Raw genomic sequence first — 20,934 nt, 5'->3', positions numbered from 1 at the left:
TTTATGTGAAAAGTATTTATCACAACCGCATATAGGCGCTTCTATAATGGGTGCAAGGTATGCGGTGTACATGGGCCCCTGGGTCTAGGGGGGCCCACACCGCACATTCTGCACTCATATATTATACTTACTCCTCTGGAGTCCTGTAGCAGTGGCCCTGCACTGCAGACACAAGTCACTTGAAAAATGTCCGCTGCAAAAATTTCAGAGTAATTTGTGCTTGCGCACTGAAGATGTCCTCTGTGCATGCGCTGTAGACTCTGGCATAACGCCGTAGTCTACTTGCTGCCAGATAGGAGGGGGCCCACAATGGAGGCTGCATGCGGGCCCTCTCATGCCTTAAAATGCCCCTGCATTAAAATATGGATGGTGATAAATATGCCACTTAGTGATGTGAACAGCACAGGATCTGTCCAGTCGTCACCTGGAGCTTTAGAAATAAGAAGCTGAAAATACTAACAATGTCGGGAGAGAAAGAGAGTAAGCCTGCATTATTTTACCTTGCATATATTCTTTTTTTTAATTAATAATATGAATAGGTGGAAAATTCCGGAAAACATAAAGCATAGCAGCACATGTGATAGTAATAAAAAAACAAAACACTTTTCTTTAAAAGGATTTTCAGTGACAAATAATTTTCTGCTCTGAAAAAAAAGAAAGAACAAGAAGGCATTCTATTTATCAGACATTCTAAAACGTGTTATTCAGTTATAGTTACTTTCTACAAGTGCTAAATCAATGGTTTTACAGAAAAATACATATATGTATATACATATATATACACTTTCTAGTGTGGAAATTACCAGATGGGGAAGGCTTTGGCGTGAATTAATCAGCTTAACATATGTTGATATATGCAGACCTAACATTTCCTTTTTTTGATATAGCTTGGAGAGTTGATGGTGTATGTGGTGAGTATAGATTTTCCATGCTTTTGCTTATATAATGTGGTCACATTCCTCTTACATCCCAGTAACGGAAATGGTGAGGTAAATTTATTAAGATGGGAGTTCTATTTAAGATGGGATGTTGCTCATAGCAACCAATCAGATTCCAGGTATTATCTTCTAGAAGGCGCTAGATAAATGAGAAGTAGAATCTGATTGATTGCTATGGGCAACATCCCATCTTAAACAGAACTCCCATATTAGTACATTTACCCCAGTGAGCAGGGTCGGACTGGCCCACAGGGGTACCAGGGAAACCACCAGTAGGCCCCACTGCCTGAGGGCCCACTTCTTCCTCTAGGGAACAGATTCCAGACTGTGCACTTCTATTATACATGGTAGATATGTTGCATTACACTGCACTAGACTATTGTGTATTTCCAGCCTCTGTGGAGGCTGGCCACACCCCCTTTGTAGGCTTCATGCCCCAGTCCGACACTGTCGGTGAGTGCAATGGGACAAGTCTTACTGCCCATCTGTACTTCTCTAGTGGCATCAAAGTTCCCTGTTGCTCATGATGCATCTAAAAAAATATATACTGGTTAGTTAATTGGCTCCAGACAAAAATTAACCCTAGTATATATATGCGTGTATTTACGTGTGGTAGGAAATATAGATTGCAAGCTCCACTGGGGAAGGGACTGACGTGAATGGACAAATATTCTTTGTAAAGCGCTGTGGAATATGTGTGCGCTATATAAATAACAGGTAAAAAATAAATAAAATAATAATAAAAATAATAATAATAATAATAATAATATGCTGCATTCAGTAAGTGGGTAAATATACTACACATAATGCTAGGCCATGTGGGTGCACAGCCAACTGTGCTGTATTCCTAATTAACTTTCTGAAAAACAAACTAATAAACATGTATTTAGACATATGTATAAAACAGACAATAATATGGACTTGTCATCACAACGCTACTATGGTCATATGCCCTGTATAAAAGTGGCCGGCTGTCGGGATCCCAGCGCTCAGCATACCGGCACCGTGATCCCGACCGCAGGAATGCCAGCAGCGGGGTGAGCGCAAAAGAGCACCTTGCGGGCTCACTGCACTCGCCACGCTGCGGGCACGGTCTACGCACACCACGCTATTTATTCTCCCTCCAGGGGTGTCGTGGACACCCCAAGAGGGAGAATAGTTGTTGGTATCCCAGCAGTCGGGATCTCGGCGCCGGTATCCTGAGAGCCGGGATCCCGACAGCTGGTATATCGAGTGCCACCAGTATAAACATATACTCCCCATTATAAGTAAAAGTTAGCAGGTTTTTGTATTACGGATTTAATAAGCCACTGACATCAAGCAGATGATGCAGCAATTAGAGATTGTGCCAGCTTCAAGTAAAACATGTTGGTTGGTGATTGATCTCTGATTCTCCAAGAACTTTTGTAGAGATTTCTCAGGATCTACCAGGAGCTCACACACAAATATGAAGTTGGATGACTGTGGACCCACGAAAAAAGGTTCAGTGATATGCAAACTGACAAGTTTATTATTGTAAAGAACAACACAATGAGTGGCATTTTTTGATGCTTTTGGTGCATGTGTGTGATTTCAGGAGAAATTAAGATTAATTCCTAGAGGAGGAAGTGGAGGAAACTGTCTGAAGAGGAGGCCCCAAAGTTAAGGATGCTTCAGATAAGCAATGATTACAATTTTTGTTATGTACGCAAAATATATCTATATATTAATAGAAGAAGGATGACTTTTATGAGTGACTTATTTCTATGTTGCCGTTGTCTGACCAGGGCACATCATATACCAATTACAGCTCTTAGTCTGTAGATTTGCAGAATTATATTGGCATTGTAATTGGTTGCTTTGTTTCGGAGTTACAGTATGTGGTAAAACGTCCTTCTGTCATTAGCAATGCATCACCATTGTGCTCTTTGAAAATGTGACAGTTGGAGAACTCTCCCTGTGCACCAGCTGGGTGACCTGGAACATGTGACCTGCTGGGTGATCCGGAAACTTTGACAGTTATTAGCAGCCACTCACTAAGCAGGGATTTTTTTACTCCTAAGGGGGTGAAAAAGGGGGAAATGTTTTGTACAGCAAACCTTTGCCTGGTTGAAAATGTTTTTGATAATTTCTAAAAATAATACACTATTAGCACCCTCTTGGTGAGTATATGTTTGTGATCTAATTTCAAAATGTATCTGGCAAGGGATCAAGGTTTCTTTACCAGGGAGGAGCAGCAGCTATATCTGAAAAGACTTGGAATTGGACTTGTATTACGTTTTATATTGTGTACTGATCACAAATATATGTGTATGTTTAGGTGGACATTCCTCAAGATGCATCCAGTTTAAAACCAGTAGTGTTTGAGCCAGACATACAAGTCTGCACACTTACATCCCTGGACAGCATAGATCCTAGACTTGAAAGTTTTAGTTGTAAATGCTAATGTCACGTTACCCCATTTTCCCCATATTTCTTTATAAGTGTATAAGTTGCATTTTCCATCAAATTAAACATAAACACCTCCACATTTGGTTTTATCTTTAAACGTCCAAAGGGAATTTGTTTCCTATAATTATCCAAATGTAAATGTGAATTAAGTAATGAGAATAGACTGCTACGACTTCATATTATCTTGTCATGTTGCTAATGATTTAATTACTGTCAGCTGGAAGGGTTAATATACAATCGGCCAATCAGAACTGTACTAATAATGCTGCTGCTGAAAGTTGTCATAATCATCAGGGCATATTGTCACAGTAGCCCTCTACTACCAACAAGACATAAACCTTTGCAAAGGTGTACTGTGTGATCTATGTCTAATTATGTCAAATTTACAGTACGTGTCGTGGACATATCTTTATTGTATTGGCCTATGCTTGCCTGTCCCTGTTCTGGCTCTGTGGGCGTAACTGGATGCACTTTACTCTGCTATACATAGGCCCTCATTCAGAGTTGATCGCTAGCTGCTTTCGTTCGCAGCGCGGCGATTAATTGAAAAAGCGTCACTTCTGCGCATGCGTATGGTGCACACTGCGCACGCGCGTCATACTTTCACACAAAACTATGCAGTTTCACACAAGGTCTAGCGACGCTTATCAGTCGCACTGCTGATCGGTGAGTGATTGACAGGAAGTGGGTGTTTCTGGGCGGAAATTGAGCTTTTTCGGGGAGTTAATCTAACACTTAACTCTTTGCGCTAATTAATATGGTATGGCTGATGTTCAAATAAAAAAACTGCAAATTTTCTTATAATTCATGAGTTTTAATACACATAAAAGACTAGACCGGTCTAAGATATCTGAACAATATAAGAACAATATTATAATCAGTATTATCACAATACTATTAAAAATATCTCAAGGAGGTCGAGCCAAGCTAATCTGTGCACAGTTCTCAAATGGACAAATTAGTAACTATATTTCAGTCCGCATAATACACTTGTTATAATGCGCAACAATTTGCTTCTAGAACCCATGTAGAAATATAAGTTCCTTAGATGTTTCTTATATAAAAGCAATGTTCCTTATTTTATTGCCCATCAGCATAGACAGAATAATGGCATGAAGATATGCTCCTATACGAAGCCTTACGTGTGGTTTCCGTCAATATCGTGTAACGCAAGATGAAGCCCCAATGGTAAGTACAGCGGTCCCGGTTTCAGGGGATCCAGCGCCTGCAATGACGCCCGCTGATGGCGAGGATGTCCAGCCACAGGGAACAACGAGACCGCACCGTTCCAGTGCTGCTTGCAAGCACCCAGGTCCCGGTCTCTCTCCTCTCAATAGGTGTCGGGCTGATGTTAATGGCGATGAACAGCAATACAGATGGGTTCAAAGGCAGTATAAGGGTCCAAAATCCACACTTCTGACGCGTTTCGCTCCTTTCACAGAAGCTTTATCCAAAAATAATCTCCAGAGAATACAGGACCCTTTTTAAAGGACAAATCTCCATCCCTATTGGTGCAGATAATGGCGAATAGTCATCACCTGTTGTTACACCTACTTAGCTACACCTCCTGCTCCAACCTCCTTATTTTTACTTGTAATAGGTGTAAAAAGACAAATTGGATTTCTATTGTTCCTTAGCAAATCCCAATACGTATCCATATATAAACACATTATTATGTAATCCACCTATATATAGTGTGTGTAAAAACGCAGGCGTGCCCGATAAAAACGCAGGAGTGGCTGGAGAAACGTAGGTGTGGCTGGCCGAACGCAGGGCGTGTTTGTGACATCAAAACAGGAACTGAACAGTCTGAAGTCATCGCAAGCTAGGAGTAAGTTTCGAGCTGCTCAGAAACGGCACAATCTTTATTTGGAGCAGTTCTGCTAATCTTTCGTTCGCACTTCTGCTAAGCTAAGATACACTCCCAGAGGGTGGCAGCCTAGCGTTTGTACTGCTGCTAAAAGCAGCTAGCGAGCGATCATCTCAGAATGAGGGCCATTATCTGAAGCAAAACACATGGTGTGAAGAATGTGCCTCTCTCCAACTAATAGTGTTCTACTGCAAACACAATCATTCACATCAACAGAACTTGTAGATGAAAGACTTTTGCTGTCCTTGAATAAATCAGTAGCAGCAACTGGACATTGGAAATGAGAGGTTACTAACACTGCCGACAGGTACGATTATTTTATATCTGCTATGAGCAAGCTAAACAGGTTGGGATTGGAATGCCAGTGGTCGGGATCCTAGAGGTCAGAATACAGACCCCGGGATCCCAGCCGCCAGAATGCTGGCAGCGGGGTGAATGCTAGAAAAGCCCTTGTGGCTCGTGGCTGGCTGCGCTCACCACAGATTCTATTCCCATTCTATGGGTGCGTTGGCACCCACGAGTGGGAATAGCCATGGAACCACTGCCAGTATTCTTGGCAGTCGGGATCCAGGCGTCGGTATTCTGACCGCCTGCATCCCAACCGCTGGGATAGTAACTACAATGGGCCTCATTAACAAAGGGTAAAACATAGAAAGAAAATCCTTCTGTACTTTGATTTGCACAAGTGCATTAAAGCATTTGAAATGGTCATTTGGCAGAGTGAGGGCAAAAGTTTAAAAGCATAAAAGAGTTACATCGCTCTACAGAAACCTGGACTGCAGGTGGGCAGCATCTGGTTAGCATTATGTCTCATAACAGTAGGGTCTTGAATGTGATTCCAGAACCAGGACTCATACTCATAACAACGGTGCTATGAGGCACAATGCTGGATTCAGTTCTGACATTAATGGCGTATCCTATTAGCTGCGGTGAGTTACTGTACGGTAATAACAGGCTTTTTAACCAGAGAATGCTATCAGGCTATCCACTGACAGACGTTTTTACCGTGCGATAACTCACCTGTTATCGGCCGATAATACATGGGATCTGTGATAACATTACGGACCCATGTGTACTCATCCAATAATGAGTCTCCTAGGGTTGCTTATCAGGAATTCACGTGAAGCAGAATCCACTATAAATGCTGCTTACGGGGCTAATAGGATAGCCCCGGGGGAATCCTTTAGCTGCGGTAACTCACTGCAGCTAATAGCATATCGCCTTAACTCCGATATTCAATTACCACGACAGCAAGTCGGGTGTAATGTATCACCACCGGGGGCTATCTAATTAGCCCCGATAAGCCGTCGCATGCTGCAGCTTATCAAGTATTTTGTTGCACCTGCCTCCGGCAGGCAAAGCAAGATCCCCGATAACAGCCCCGTTTTCATCCAAAAACGGGGCCATTTCACCGGAAAACACACAGGTTTCACTGAACCTGTGTGTTTATGGGTGTAAATGCTGTTGTTACCGGCCGAGCTAATCAAATAGCTCGACCGCAGCACCCAAAGAAACAACGGGGGTTTTCACTCCCGATGTCTCTTTGGGCCATATTGAATATCCCTTTAAGTCTCCGAAGGATGAGCCTGCTCCCAGTCATATGGAGGTGCAAGCAGAATCAACCTATCAAAACTGACCGGACAGTGTGCAGTGTGAGCCCCCTGCATGGAGTCTGTATGTTCTCCTCATGTTGCTGTGAGTTTTTGCCGGGTGCTATATTTTCTTCCCCCACTCCAAATACATCCTGGTAAGTTAATTGGCTGCTGATTCAAAAGTATTCTGGTGTGTGGTAGGGAAGTTACAGTGTGAGCTCCTATGAGGCAGGAACAGGTATTAAGGAAACATTCTTTGTACAGGACTGTGCAATAGTGGCACCACATAAATGATCATAATAATAGGCAAGGGTGTAGCTACCATAGGTGCAGGGAGTGCAGCTGTTATGAGTCCCACAAAGTTCTGGCTATGCCCCTGATAAAGGACACCAACTCTGAGCTGTAGGAGTTTTATGATTCATTTTAATTGAATGCATTTAATGACTTACAGTTACCCTCCAGCCGAGAATCCCATTTCTATGTATGCTACTAGCAATGTACACAAAGATAATTAAGACAAACCTGATGTCCTTTCACACCAATGATTTAAAAGACATGTGAGACTAAACGGTGCAGTATTTCAGGACATAAACATTTAATGACATGACAGGAGTTTGTAGTATACTTGAAGTGACACTTTTGCACTGTGACCTTGTGCAGATGTCTGTGTCTCACCATGCACCTACAGTAGGTGAGCACCTAGTGTGGGGAAAACCTCTATGTGAGCGTCTACTGTGCTCTGATAGGCAAACCATCTAGGTGCATTGGTGCTAAACCAAAGTGTTTTGTGCACAGCCGTTGAGTTTTGTAAATGAAATCCACATAAAGCAAATCTCTGGCTTCTATGGTAATAAGAGTGTTGTACATATCCCAGTAAGTAAAACTTAGAATCTAATCTATCTAGGTCTGTACTGAGAAAATCACATGTGTTTCCCTGTCCACAAGGACCACTTAATGTAGTTGCTGCAGAGCTGCAAATAAATTCTGACTGCCTCCATTGCTTTACTTGTAGCCTAAGGTTTCTGCTTCTTTGTTGAATTGCAACCTCTTCACTATGTGACAGGTCTAGAATACATTGCTTCTGTCAATATTATTGATGGATTTGCTTACATTGCCTCACATTGGGAGTCTGTCCTCTGACTGCAGTTAAGCAAATGTACCTCCATGAAATACTCCATTAATTCCTTAGGCAATTGGCCAATGGTGAATATGTATGTCCTCCCAGCAAAAAAACCCCATCAAATTATTAATCCAAAAGGCTGAGGAAAACAAATGAGAACTGGAAAGTTACTTCCTCCTTCTTATTTCTAAGAATATGTGAGGCGGTCAACAATTGACATGATGTATGCTGCACCATTTCACAAACAATCAATATTATAATATGGCAACCAACCACAAACCAGTTCTGCTAGTAGCACTTAATAATAGCGTAAATCAATTTGAAGGCCCCTTACCAGAAACATTTTGCCCAGTTGGCGCAATATATGACTACCTCTTTTGAAAGTGTGCTGAATGACATTGAAGCTAACTGGACACTTGTGCTATAGACATGAACATGCCAAATGAACTGAGGGAGAAACATTACAAATTAATTACATACTGAGAACATCCTCTGCAAATATGCATATCAAAAAGATTTGAGAGTGCACAGAATGCAGCAAGAGTATGTAGTCATCCAATGTAATACTTCTAACATATCACAAAAAGTCAGCATAGTTCTTATGAAGTTGTTTCAAAGCAGGAAGGTATTAACTTAAGAATAGACTGTGCAGTGGTACTGTAACTCACTAATTGATACAATGCCTTTCCTGGTTTGTATCAAATGTGCAGGAGAAAAGCCACTCCACTAAAATGAGCCCATGCTGCAGAATTCTCAGTTGAGGGATTGCTTTGCTTTCCAGATTTGACCCCTTGATGAATTAGTGTCCTTTCTCCCAAGAGGTTCTGCAGCAGCTGCAACCTTGCAGTTGAATAAACTTTACTGTGGACGTTAAATAAATTGTATCCTTCTATGTCATTTGTATGGATGGCCTATTATTTAGGTTGAGCCCCAGTGCTTGTGGGTTTAGTCTTACATTCAGAATAAATGCACAACTGCGGAAAGCGCACACATCTTAACAACCCAGGCGTCTTCTGTTTGGGATTTCCCGTATTCCGAACCATGTTAAGACCAAGTCAAGGCATTAGTGTTACGTCTAAAATGGATTCCATGCAGGGTAACGATAGCAATAATGTAGATAAAACAACACTTGGAGCGTTAACCATTGATGCATTGATACAGGCCTAGATTCACGTTCCTGGGACTGGGCAGATGAGTAATAAATGCAATGAACTGCGCGTTGTTATCATGCAAACAAGACACAAGGAGATGGGTGGGTGGGGAAGCGAGGTGGCAACAAAATATAAATATATATCTGTATCTATAAAGTCTGAATTCAAAGCAGCAGCGATCTGAAGGCAGCAGCCCCGGAGTGCTCTGTCCAGGGTGCTGGATCCAGGCGCATCGCCAATTCATAGGGGGTTCAGACAGGCAGCCTCAGGGTTATATTGAATGCAAAGAGGAGAGAGAAAATGTAAGGACTCACCTTCCACAGTTGCAGTGACAAACGCGGTCTTCCCCTCTTAAATGCGGTAAGATATAATTGTGAAATCGGTCCAAAAGAGCGTTCATGTCCATCAAGCAAGCTATTGCCTGTAAGAGCCCATAACCAAGGCATCTGGTCAACTCTAGATGGAATAAAACATTGACTCTAGTTTGCTGACTAAAAAATAGACTGGAACAGTCTTCACAATGCAGCCACGACTTCTTGTAACAGACACACAATGCACATGCACACACACTCTGACTCTGACACACAATGCACATACACACGCTGACATACACTGACACTCACAATGTACACACACACACACACACACACACACACACACACACACACACACTCTGAGAAAAACAAACACACACACACACACACACACACACACACACACACACACACACACACACACACACACAACACGCCAATATGACATTGCTACAAATAGAATTACATGCCAGAAAAGTGAGAGTTTCTCTTACCATAACAATGGACGCCCCCAGTACCATAAATATCATGGTGTTTGAGCTCATGTGCATATATATGAAATTGACAAGATTGTGTCTATTTCCCCCAAAAAAGCAGGTTCTCTTCTTCTATTTCCTCCCTCTTCTCCGCAAAGGTCAGAATTGGTCATCTCCCCTCTTCCCTCCCCCCCAAAAAAGCTGCAATCCTTGATGTTGAAGCAGGACCACAGGATCCAGTTACACATAGATGTATATATTCATGTACATGTTGGTAAACTACGTGATGCCCCCCAATTAGGGTTTAAAAGCGACCCCCCTCCCTCCCCTCCCTTCTTTGGATTTACTTAGTGGAGTGTGGGGGTCGTCTCAGTCTTGATCGCCCTTCTTCGCCTCCCTCCCATTATAAAACAATGTGACAAGCATTCCCTCTGCCTCCCTCCCTCTCTCTTCATTTTAAGGACTGCCACATTGCCATGCTTGCAAACACCCCTATTCTGCATCAATCGGTGATTGATCAAATAAAAAAAATAAAAAAAACCAATCAATAATTCAACGATCCTTTCTGAATACTGGATGCTGGTATCTATATATCAGCAAAGCAGAGGTGGGTAAGCAGTGGGGCATCGCTCTCCCCTGGCATCATGACGGCTGATCACCTCCTAATCGCTTCTCCTCCCATCTATAAACAAAAAAAAAGAAAGAAAGAAAAAAAGACATATGTAGGGTATATATAAGCGGCTAGCGAAGTGTCGGGGGGGAGCAGAACCCTGTGTCCCCTCTAGAGAGGTAACCGTGATGTATAGCAGCAGCCTGCACGCCCTGCTCAGTGACATTGCAGCCACAATTGATATTCTGCACCATGCACAGTAAGCCACTGGGCTTCCACCTACTAAAATATGCTAATACCATCAGCCATTGTTTTAAGTGAGCAGCACCAGGCATCTGGACAGCCCTCTCTAGAAAGCAAAACTCTGGGAAGATAGCAGCCACCCCCACCCTCTCCTCGGTGTGTCAGAATCTGGTCGGATGTACCTGGGCACCCTTCTGATTGTTAGCCTGGTTGGTGCAAGGGGGAGGGGGCTATAGTTGCAACTCAATGCTACAAATATAAGGCAGATCACATTAACCATTTCATTAACAGATTTATATGTGGCAGATGTAATAAAAAGGAATTCAAATAAAAAGCTATTTACAGCATCATTGTGCTCATTTGTTACATGGTCATTTGTGTAAAACTATTTAAAAGTGGCACCGGGAGCTCAGTACCCTCTACTTATATAGTCTAAGTGACGTTATGAACTGGCCGCCTTCCTTTTACCTTTCATATGAGCTCCGAGGTGGATGGAAAATAGATTGGGACACAATGCAAGATTTAGATATGGGATGAAAATCCCACAGATAGCTGCTTCATAATCTGTCCATTCTGTCTCCAATTGTGACAAAAGGTGACTTCAGATGGCAGATAGGTAAATGGTGCATGATGGCTGCTCATTGTTGCCATCTACTGGTGGATTTGGTAACGTACTGCACAGCAAACAGGTACAGTGCTAGACTTGCATGGTTGCACTGGAAATGTGCCTGACTAAGGGTGTGATTCAGAATTGTGAGTAAAGCATAAATGCTGGCTGCTTTTGTAAACCACCCATTTTGGGGATATCTGCAAATATTTAGTATCACCCCAATGTATGAAGGAGGGATCTTCAATTTCCCAATTTCCACAGTTACAGCAGACTCCGTAGGTTTATAACAGGATTTTAATACCTACCGGTAAATCCTTTTCCTCTAGTCCGTAGAGGATGCTGGGGTCCACTTCATGACCATGGGGTATAGACGGTTCCGCAGGAGCCATGGGCACTCTTAAGACTTTTCAATGGGTGTGAACTGGCTCCTCCCTCTATGCCCCTCCTCCAGACGTCAGTTATAGGAACTGTGCCCAGGGAGACGGACATTTCGAGGAAAGAATTTACTTTAAAACTAATGGTGAGATACATACCAGCTCACACCGCAACCATGCCGCACACATGGCCATCAACACAACATACGCCAATAGGCATGAACCAATTACTGCAACATGCTGAAAACTAATAAAACACAACTTGTGTAATTCTAATAACAAAACTGCAGGTAAAGTATGCACTGGGATGGGCGCCCAGCATCCTCTACGGACTAGGAGAAAAGGATTTACCGGTAGGTATTAAAATCCTGTTTTCTCATACGCCCTAGAGGATGCTGGGGTCCACTTCATGACCATGGGGTTTATACCAAAGCTCCAGTACAGACGGGAGAGTGCGGATGACCCTGCAGCACCGATTGACTGAACTTAAGGTCTTCATCGGCCAAGGTGTCAAACTTGTAGAACTTAGCAAATGTGTTTGACCCTGGCCAAGTAGCTGCTCGGCAAAGTTGTAATGCCAAGACCCCCCGGGCAGCTGCCCAGGATGAGCCCACCTTCCTAGTAGAATGGGCCTTCACCGACGTAGGTAATGGCAATCCAGCCTTAGAATGTGCATGCTGAATCGTCCCTCTGATCCAGCGCACAATAGTCTTCTTGAAAGCAGGACACCCAATCTTGTTGGGAGCATACAGGACAAACAGAGCATCTGTTTTCCGTATCCTAGCTGTTCTAGCGACATAAATCTTCAAAGCTCTAACCACATCTAGAGACTTTGACTCAGTGAACTTGTCAGTAACTACTGGCACCACAATAGGTTGGTTTATGTGGAAAGATGAAACCAACTTCAGAAGAAAATGTTGGTGAGTTCTCAACTCTGCCCTGTGTTCATGAAAAACCAGGTAAGGGCTCTTGTGAGACAAGGCCCCCAATTCAGACACCTGCCTTGTGGATGCCAATGCCAAAAGCATCACCACTTTCCAAGTGAGAAACTTCAACTCTATCTCTTGTAGAGGCTCAAACCAATCTGATTGAAGGAACTGCAACACCACATTAAGGTCCCATGGTGCCACTGGAGGCACAAATGGAGGCTGGATGCGCAGAACCCCTTTCACGAAGGTCTGAACCTCTGGAAGAGCGGCCAATTGTTTTTGGAAAAAAAGTGACAAGGCCGAAATCTGGACCTTGAATTGACCCCAATCGAAGGCCCGCCTCCACACCAGCCTGCAGAAAATGGAGAAAACGTCCCAACTGAAAGTCTTCCGTAGGAGCCTTCTTGGATTCACACCAAGACACATATTTTCTTCAAATACGGTGGTAATGTTTCGACGTTACTCCTTTCCTGGCATGAATAAATGTGGGAATGACTTCCTTTGGAATACCCTTTTGGGCTAGGATCCGGCGCTCAGCAGCCATGCCGTCAAACGTAGCCGTAGTAAGTCTTGATACACGCACGGCCCCTTCTGCAGCAGGTCCTCGCGAAGAGGAAGAGGCCGAGAATCTTTTATGAGCAACTACTGAAGATCTGGGTACCAAGCCCTCCTTGGCCAGTCTGGGGCAATGAAGATTGCTCAAACCCTTGTTCTTCTTATGATCCTGAGAACTTTTGGGATCAGCGGAAGTGGAAGGAAGACATACACTGACCGGAATACCCACTGGGTCACTAGCGCATCCACTGCTACTGCTTGAGGGTCTCTCGACCTGGAACAATACTTTGGAAGCTTCTTGTTGCGACGAGATGCCATCATGTCTACTTGAGGAACTCCCCAAAGACTTGTCACCTCTGTGAAGACTTCTTGGTGGAGGCCCCACTCTCCTGGATGGAGATCGTGTCTGCTGAGGAAGTCTGCTTCCCAGTTGTCTACTCCTGGAATGAAAATTGCAGACAGAGCCTTTACATGTCTTTCTGCCTAGAGGAGGATCTTCGTCACCTCTGCCATTGCCGCTCTGCTTTTCGTTCCGCCTTGACGGGTTATGTACGCGACTGCTGTTACATTGTCCGACTGGATCTCCACGGGATGACCTTGAAGAAGATGTACCGCGTGTTGAAGGCCATTGTAAATGACTCTCAATTCCAGCACGTTTATGGGAAGGCAGGTTTCCTGACTTGACCATTTTCCTTGGAAGCTTTCCCCCTGAGTGACAGCTCCCCAGCCTCAGAGACTTGCATCCGTGGTTACCAGGACCCAGTCCTGAATCCCGAACCTGCTTCCCTCTAGTAAGTGTGAGCTGTGCAGCCACCACAGGAGCGAAATCCTGGCTTTTGACAACAGGATTATCTTCCTGTGTAGGTGGGATCCCGACCACTTGTCCAACAGGTCCCACTGGAATACTCTGGCATGGAACCTGCCAAGCTGTATGGCCTCGTAGGCTGCTACCATCTTCCCCAACAACCGAATGCACTGATGGATCGACACACTTGATGGTTTCAATATCTGTTTTACCATTTTCTGGATTTCCAGAGCCTTTTCCACCGGAAGAAATACTCTCTGAACTTCTGTGTCCAGAAAAGGCAATCTTGTCGTCAGTTCTGACTACAAGTATCAGGGTGCAAAACAGGGGGGGGGGGGGCACAAGCGAATTTGGTGCTTTACAAGTGTGTTTTACTGTGTAAAAAGCGCTGCATGTCAGTGGGCATTCTGTATTCACAGGCATTAGATACTGGCGCTGGGGTTGTGAACTGGCAGCTCCTAAACTGTGTCCCTCTGACAGATTTTACTGTCGGTATGTCACCTATAAGTCCCAGTGTATCTGTGTGTGTGTTGTACACGTGTGTAAGACATGTCAGAGGCAGGGAGTTCCTCCCCGGAGGAAACCATTTTAGGGACACAGAAGTGTAATGTGGTGGTGCTGCCGGCACACCAAGAGCCTGCATGGGTGAAATACGTGATAGTATGCATCATATCAATAGGAGATTAGATGGGTCTGAATCTCATGCTGAATGCTGGAAAAAAATCTGTGGAAGATGTGATTTTTCAGGGTTCTGTTCTTCCATCCGCAGGCGACCCCTCTGGGTCACATAAGAGACCATTTGCGAATATTGTAAATACTGATACCGACACGGACACTGGCTCTTGTGTCGACGATAGTGACTCCAGGGAAATAGATCATAAATTGGAAAAAAATATACAATATATGATAATAGCTATAAGGGAAGTGCTGGAAGTCACGGAAGCCACTCCTGTACCTCAGGAGAAGGTTTATTTCTATAAAGAAAAGAAATGTAATGTCACTTTCCCTCCTTCCCACGAGCTTAATACTCTCTTTGAAGGGATGTGGGTGAATCCCCAAAAATAAATGTCATATTCCCAAGAGAATTCAAATAGCTTATCCCTTCCCGGTGGAGGGCAGGAAAAAATGGGAGTCACCCCCTGTGTTAGACAGTGCACTGTCCAGGTTGACAAAGAAGGTAATTCTCCCTGCACCTGGCACGGCTTCACTAAAGGAGCCGGCTGACAGGAAAATGGAAACTACATTGAAATCCATGTATGTTGCCAATGGTACACTGCTCAGGCCCACAACTGCTTGCGCATGGGTGAGTCGTGCTATTGAAAAATAGTCAGACAGCGTGTCATCAGAAATTGACACGATTGATAAAGATGAGATACTCCTTAAGTTAGGGAATATCAAAGACGCTGCCGCATACATGCTAAAAGCAATGAAAGATATTGGACTCTTGAGTTCACAAGCCGCTACCATGGCAGTATCGGCACGGAGGGCGTTGTGGAGTCACCAGTGGAACGCGGATGCAGATTCCAAAAGAAATATGGAGGCTCTCCCATATAAAGGTGAGGCCTTATTTGGCGATGGACTGGATGCGTTAGTCTCGGCGGCTACCGCAGGTAAGTCGACATTTTTGCCCTCTGCGCCTGCAACAGCAAAAAGGACATATCACTCTCACATGCAGTCCTCTCGGCCCAATAAATACAAGAATGAGAGAGGTTCGCCCTTCTTTGCAGGTAGGCGAAGGGGAAAGGGAAAGAAGTCTGCAGCGGCTTCAGATTCCCAGGAGCAGAAGTCTACCCCTACTTCTGCCAAATCTACAGCATGACGCTGGGGCTCCCTTGCGGGAGGCCGCTCGGGTGGGGGCATGTCTCAAACTGTTCAGCCAAGGTTGGGTTCAGTCTGGCCTGGACCCCTAGGTTTTGCAGATAGTATCCCAGGGGTACAGGCTAGAGTTTCAGGACGTTCCCTCATGCCGATTTTTCAAATCGACCTTGCCAGCTTCTCTTCCAGAACGAGAGGCAGTAACAGCGGCAATTCAAAAATTATGTCAGGATCAGGTCGTAGTCCTGGTACCTTTGTCACAACAAGGGAAGGGATTTTATTCCAGCCTCTTTGTAGTTCCGAAGCCGGACGGCTCGGTCAGACCGATCCTAAACCTAAAAAAATCTGAATCTCTACTTGAAACGGTTCAAGTTCAAGATGGAATCACTCAGGGCAGTGATTTCCAGTCTGGAGGAGGGGTACAACATGGTGTCAGTAGAAATAAAGGATGCTTACCTGCATGTTCCCATTTATCCTCTTCACCAGGCTTATCTGAGATTCGCGGTTCAGGATTGCCATTACCAATTCCAGACGTTGCCTTTCGGTCTCTCCATGGCGTTGAGGGTATTCACCAAGGTAATGGCAAATGACAAACGTCCTGCACGGTGTTGGGCTGTAAGCATAACCCCCACCTGTGGACGTCGGGCCCTCATACCACCCTCATGGAGTCTGTTTCTGATCGTTTGAGTAGACATGCACATTTGTGGCTTGCTGGAGGTCATTTTGCAGGGCTCTGGCAGTGCTCCTCCTGTTCCTCCTTGCACAAAGGCGGAGGTAGCGGTCCTGCTGCTGGGTTGTTGCCCTCCTATGGCCTCCTCCACGTCTCCTGATGTACTGGCCTGTCTCCTGGTAGCGCCTCCATGCTCTGGACACTACGCTGACAGACACAGCAAACCTTCTTGCCACAGCTCGCATTGATGTGCCATCCTGGATGAGCTGCAGTACTTGAGCCACTTGTGTGGGTTGTAGGGAGGTCATACAGGCACGTGGAGGCCACACACGCTACTGAGCCTCATTTTTACTTGTTTTAAGGACATTACATCAAAGTTGGATCAGCCTGTGGTGTGTTTTTCCACTTTCATTTTGAGTGTGACTCCAAATCCAGACCTCCATGGGTTAATAAATTTGATTTCCATTTATAATTTTTGTGTGATTTTGTTGTCAGCACATTCAACTATGTAAAGAACAAAGTATTTAATAAGAATATTTCATTCATTCAGATCTAGGATGTGTTATTTTAGTGTTCCCTTTATTTTTTTGAGCAGTGTATATATATATATATATATATATATATATATATAAAAGCATGGCTAGGAGGAAGGCACAACATGAGCACACAACAGACATCCTAGAGCTACCCCAGTATACAGGATGCTGAGACCCCCTCTGCAGCACAATCAGACATTAGCCCTCTGCACCTGTGCCAAGCAGGCAAATGCACGCTCCCACCAGGAGAGGGGAGATTGGACCCATCCAGCAATCAGCTGCAGTGATACTGCCAACCCTGCTAGGATGTCCTTGCTTCCTCTCACAGACATCTCAGCAGAGCAGTTAGTACAGAACCGTATCAGCCACTGTGACCTTCATTCTGCAGATTAGGTGCAGGAGAGCAGCAGGCCCTGCAGGCATCACCCCCCATAATAGCCACATCGTCTGCACGTATGATAGTTATGGCACTGGCAGCCTGAGTCACCAAAGAGGAGGGGGAGTGCTCTAGTTTAAATAGCAGTGTATGGGGACCCCTAATGTGTGGGGGTCACAAGATGACCACCTGTTGCTCCTCCTATAATCTGTCCCTGTTGTTTGATTCTGAAAATTTTAATCAATGGGGGCATTGGGGATGGTAAAAATCAAAATTTCTTCTTCCATGGTGGTAATAACTTAAAAATCTTTTTTTCATATTGTGTTCTCTTCTTACTTACATTTTAAGGGTGTCTCCCCACCCACCCCCAAAAACCCCCAGCAGTTATTGGGTGATTTCTCACAAAATATGTATAATAAATACGCAGATAAAGCATACTGTAACAGTAACATGTGAGTAACTTAACTTCAAGTAGAAGACAAATATACAGGATACACTCATAACTTACACCCTAGTTGAGGCTGTGTATGGAGTGTAATGGCAGGGCTATAACTAGGTGTGTGCCAGTGGTGCTTGTCACACAGCGCATGTGCACTGTGGGCACCGGACCACCGGTAGAACCCACAGGACCAGGCCATACTATTGTCTGTCTATCGGCTCCACAACCATTGCCAGCTCCTTCTCAGCACACCTCATGCAGTAACCTACATTAATCCCCTAGCCAGGCATCACTGCAGCTGCCCAACCACAGGCACTGCCCCCTCCCTCCCTGGCCACCCTCTCTGGCTGCAACTCCTCATGTCACCTCCCTCGTGCTTGTCCTCTGTATAGATCACCAGGCATCGCAGAGGCTTCCCAGGTGTCCAGGATTCCTGTGCACTACACCCTTACCCCCCCATCTGTGCCTCCTCTAGTATGTGGAGAGGGAGACTTCCAGGGAACAGGGGGCCGGCAGCTATGGAATAACTGATGTAAGTAGAGCAAGCAGTTGCTTCTGTTTTGAGTAGGGGAAGGGGGATGCAGCACACACACACACACACACACACACACACACACACTATCTCTCTCTTTCCACATACACACACACACACACACACACACACACACACACACACACACACACACGCTTTCTCTCTATCGAGTGTTATGTGTATAAGGGGCTCTTCTATGGTGTAATGTTTATAGGGGCTCTTCTACAGTGTAATGTGTATAGGGGGGCTCTTCTACCGTGTAATGTGTATAAGAGGCTCTTCTACTGTATAATGTGTATAACAGGCTCTTCTATGGTATAATGTGTGTAAGGGGCTCTTCTACGGAGTAATGTGTACAAGGCGCTCTCCTATGGCGTAATGTGTATAAGGGGTACTACTGTGCATTGTAATGTAACTAATGGTGGTGTAATGTGAGTAATGGATGCTCCTGTGCATTTGAATGTGAATAACAGCAAGGTAATGTGAGTAATGGATGCTCCTGTGTATTTTAATGTGAATAACGGCAAGGTAATGTGAGTAATGGATGCTCCTGTGTATTTTAATGTGAATAATGGTGGTGTAATGTGACTAATGGATGCTACTGTGCAGTGTAACGTGACTAATGGACGGCACTGTGCAGTGTAACATGACTAACGTGCGTTGCTATGTGGTGTAACGTGACTAACTGATGCTGCTGTGCAGTGTAATGTGAATAACGGAGCTACTGTGCAGTGTAATGTGACTAACGGACGATACTGTGCGGTGTTATGTGACTAAAGGATGCTACTGTGTGGTGTACTGTGATTATCAGATGCTACTTTGCATTGTAGTGCGACTTATGGAAAATACTGTGCGGTGTTATGTGACTAACGGACACTATTGTGCGGTTATATGTGGCTAACAGATGCTAATTGGTACTATTCTTGGCCACGCCCCTTCCCCATAAATACATGCCCCTATATTTTTTATGCATGCCTTTAGCGTGCACTGCCCTCTTTTATATATGGAGGGGAGGGGGGGCCCCAATTCTCTTTTTGGTACAGGGCACCAAAATGTATAGTTACAGCTTTGGGTAATGACTTTACAGGTTACACTTTCAGGTGAGCCTGGTGTGGGGACGGGGAAGGGGGGGGGGGGAGTTGTCACAAGAGGCTAATGGATCCAAGGAGGAGGAAAGTAAAAGATGAAGAGGGAGTGAAGGAGGAAGTGGTGAGAAACATGTGAGCCCCCAGCAACTAGCCACACAGTGTGGGGCTGGAACTGGATGCAGGGGGGAGCAGGGCCCTGGAGGCGGGCAGAGAATGGCTCTGGGGGGTAGCAGTTGGAGCGGCCAAAAAGAGCATTATCTCTGTCCTGACACTGCCCATGGTAACCCTAGATTGTGACTGCACTGCGCCCTTTGACCAAGTACACTAACTGATGCCTCACAAATATTTAGGGTGAGTGAGCTGCCTCTTTGCCCTCCTGTTCCGGATTCAAGGTACAATTGAATATGCCTCTAATATTTAAGTGTGAGTTGGTCATACATGTGCTGCTATGAACACTGTACCCCTCATATTTTGAATACATATACAACTACTAAGGTCTGTCCCAACACCTCAAGGTGTACACTGTGGAAGCCAGGGTGCACTGTGCCCCCGCGAATGGCTCTCACTGCGACAGGTCTAGTTCTGTAGAAGAGGAACGGGAATGGGGTAAGTACGGAAGTGGGGAGACTGGTGGACAGAGAGGAAAAGAGCAAGGAGGTTGGAAGTACTGGAGTGGAAGTGGAGGTAAGAGAACAGCAGAAGTCACAGCTGGGGGCAGACTGAGGGGAGGGTCCATTTACTAGTTTATAGAGAAAGAGGGAGGGAGGAGAGAGATAATTTTTTTTCTAGGTTATATAACAGCAGGAAAATGCAAGAGAATAGTAGAATACATTGGTATAATGGGTCTTTATAAAGGCTGCTGGCCGCATAAGGTGTACAGTATTTCTGCAGTTTGGAGCACTGTGTCTAAAGTCAGTCGAATCTATTTAAACCTTCCCTCTATTTCCCCACACTGCCATGACATACCTCTCCTCATTAACTTGCCAATGCTCTTCATAGTAACTATAGGAAAAACACTTGGTAATTATGTCTGGATGTAGGACAAAATTATCACATTAAATAATATCTAACTCTCACATAAATATCTATACAATAATTACTTCATTGAGGTAGTACAGTATGAATCCCATAATCATAATGCAGATATATACAGTATGTATAAATTAGCAACTTTACTTACTGTATACAATAATGTTACAACATTATACACTCCAAGAAAGTGGTTTATTTGTTGGAATGTGCATGTGGGTTATTCTATGTTGGGAGAACGGGAAGACGTGCTAGGGTTAGATGGGCTGAGCACATCTACAATATCCACAAAGGTTTAGACACCCATTCAGTTTTGTCACATTTTAAAAGAATACACAGTTCTAAAGAGTGTTTTTTAAAATCCTTTTGTGGGATCCAATTAATCCTTCCAAAGTGGAGAACAAGAGATGTTGATATCTCAGTCAGAAATTA

At 44.4% G+C, this 20,934-nt stretch overlaps 1 protein-coding gene across 3 annotated transcripts in view; it reads right to left on the bottom strand.

Annotated features, from left to right (window-relative positions):
* The window catches only part of TMEM240 (transmembrane protein 240), a 238,512-nt gene extending 227,625 nt beyond the window's left edge, over window positions 1-10,887 (bottom strand). Inside the window, exons 1-2 of one of the 3 annotated variants that reach the window (XM_063943013.1) lie at window positions 9,910-10,887; window positions 9,416-9,522 (exon numbers count right to left, since the gene is read on the bottom strand). In XM_063943013.1, the coding sequence (XP_063799083.1) occupies window positions 9,416-9,522; window positions 9,910-9,966 (164 nt within the window). In that variant the 5' untranslated portion in view covers window positions 9,967-10,887. Of the gene's footprint in view, window positions 1-9,415; window positions 9,753-9,909 lie in introns of those variants that run through there. The other 2 variants (XM_063943014.1, XM_063943012.1) reach the window with 2 other exon arrangements.
* Between the last annotated feature and the right edge of the window lie 10,047 nt (window positions 10,888-20,934).

The sequence above is a fragment of the Pseudophryne corroboree genome, chromosome 10 (assembly GCF_028390025.1).
Source record: "Pseudophryne corroboree isolate aPseCor3 chromosome 10, aPseCor3.hap2, whole genome shotgun sequence".
Classification (NCBI taxonomy): Eukaryota; Metazoa; Chordata; class Amphibia; order Anura; family Myobatrachidae; genus Pseudophryne; species Pseudophryne corroboree.
This window is presented reverse-complemented; position numbering and strand designations above follow the sequence as displayed.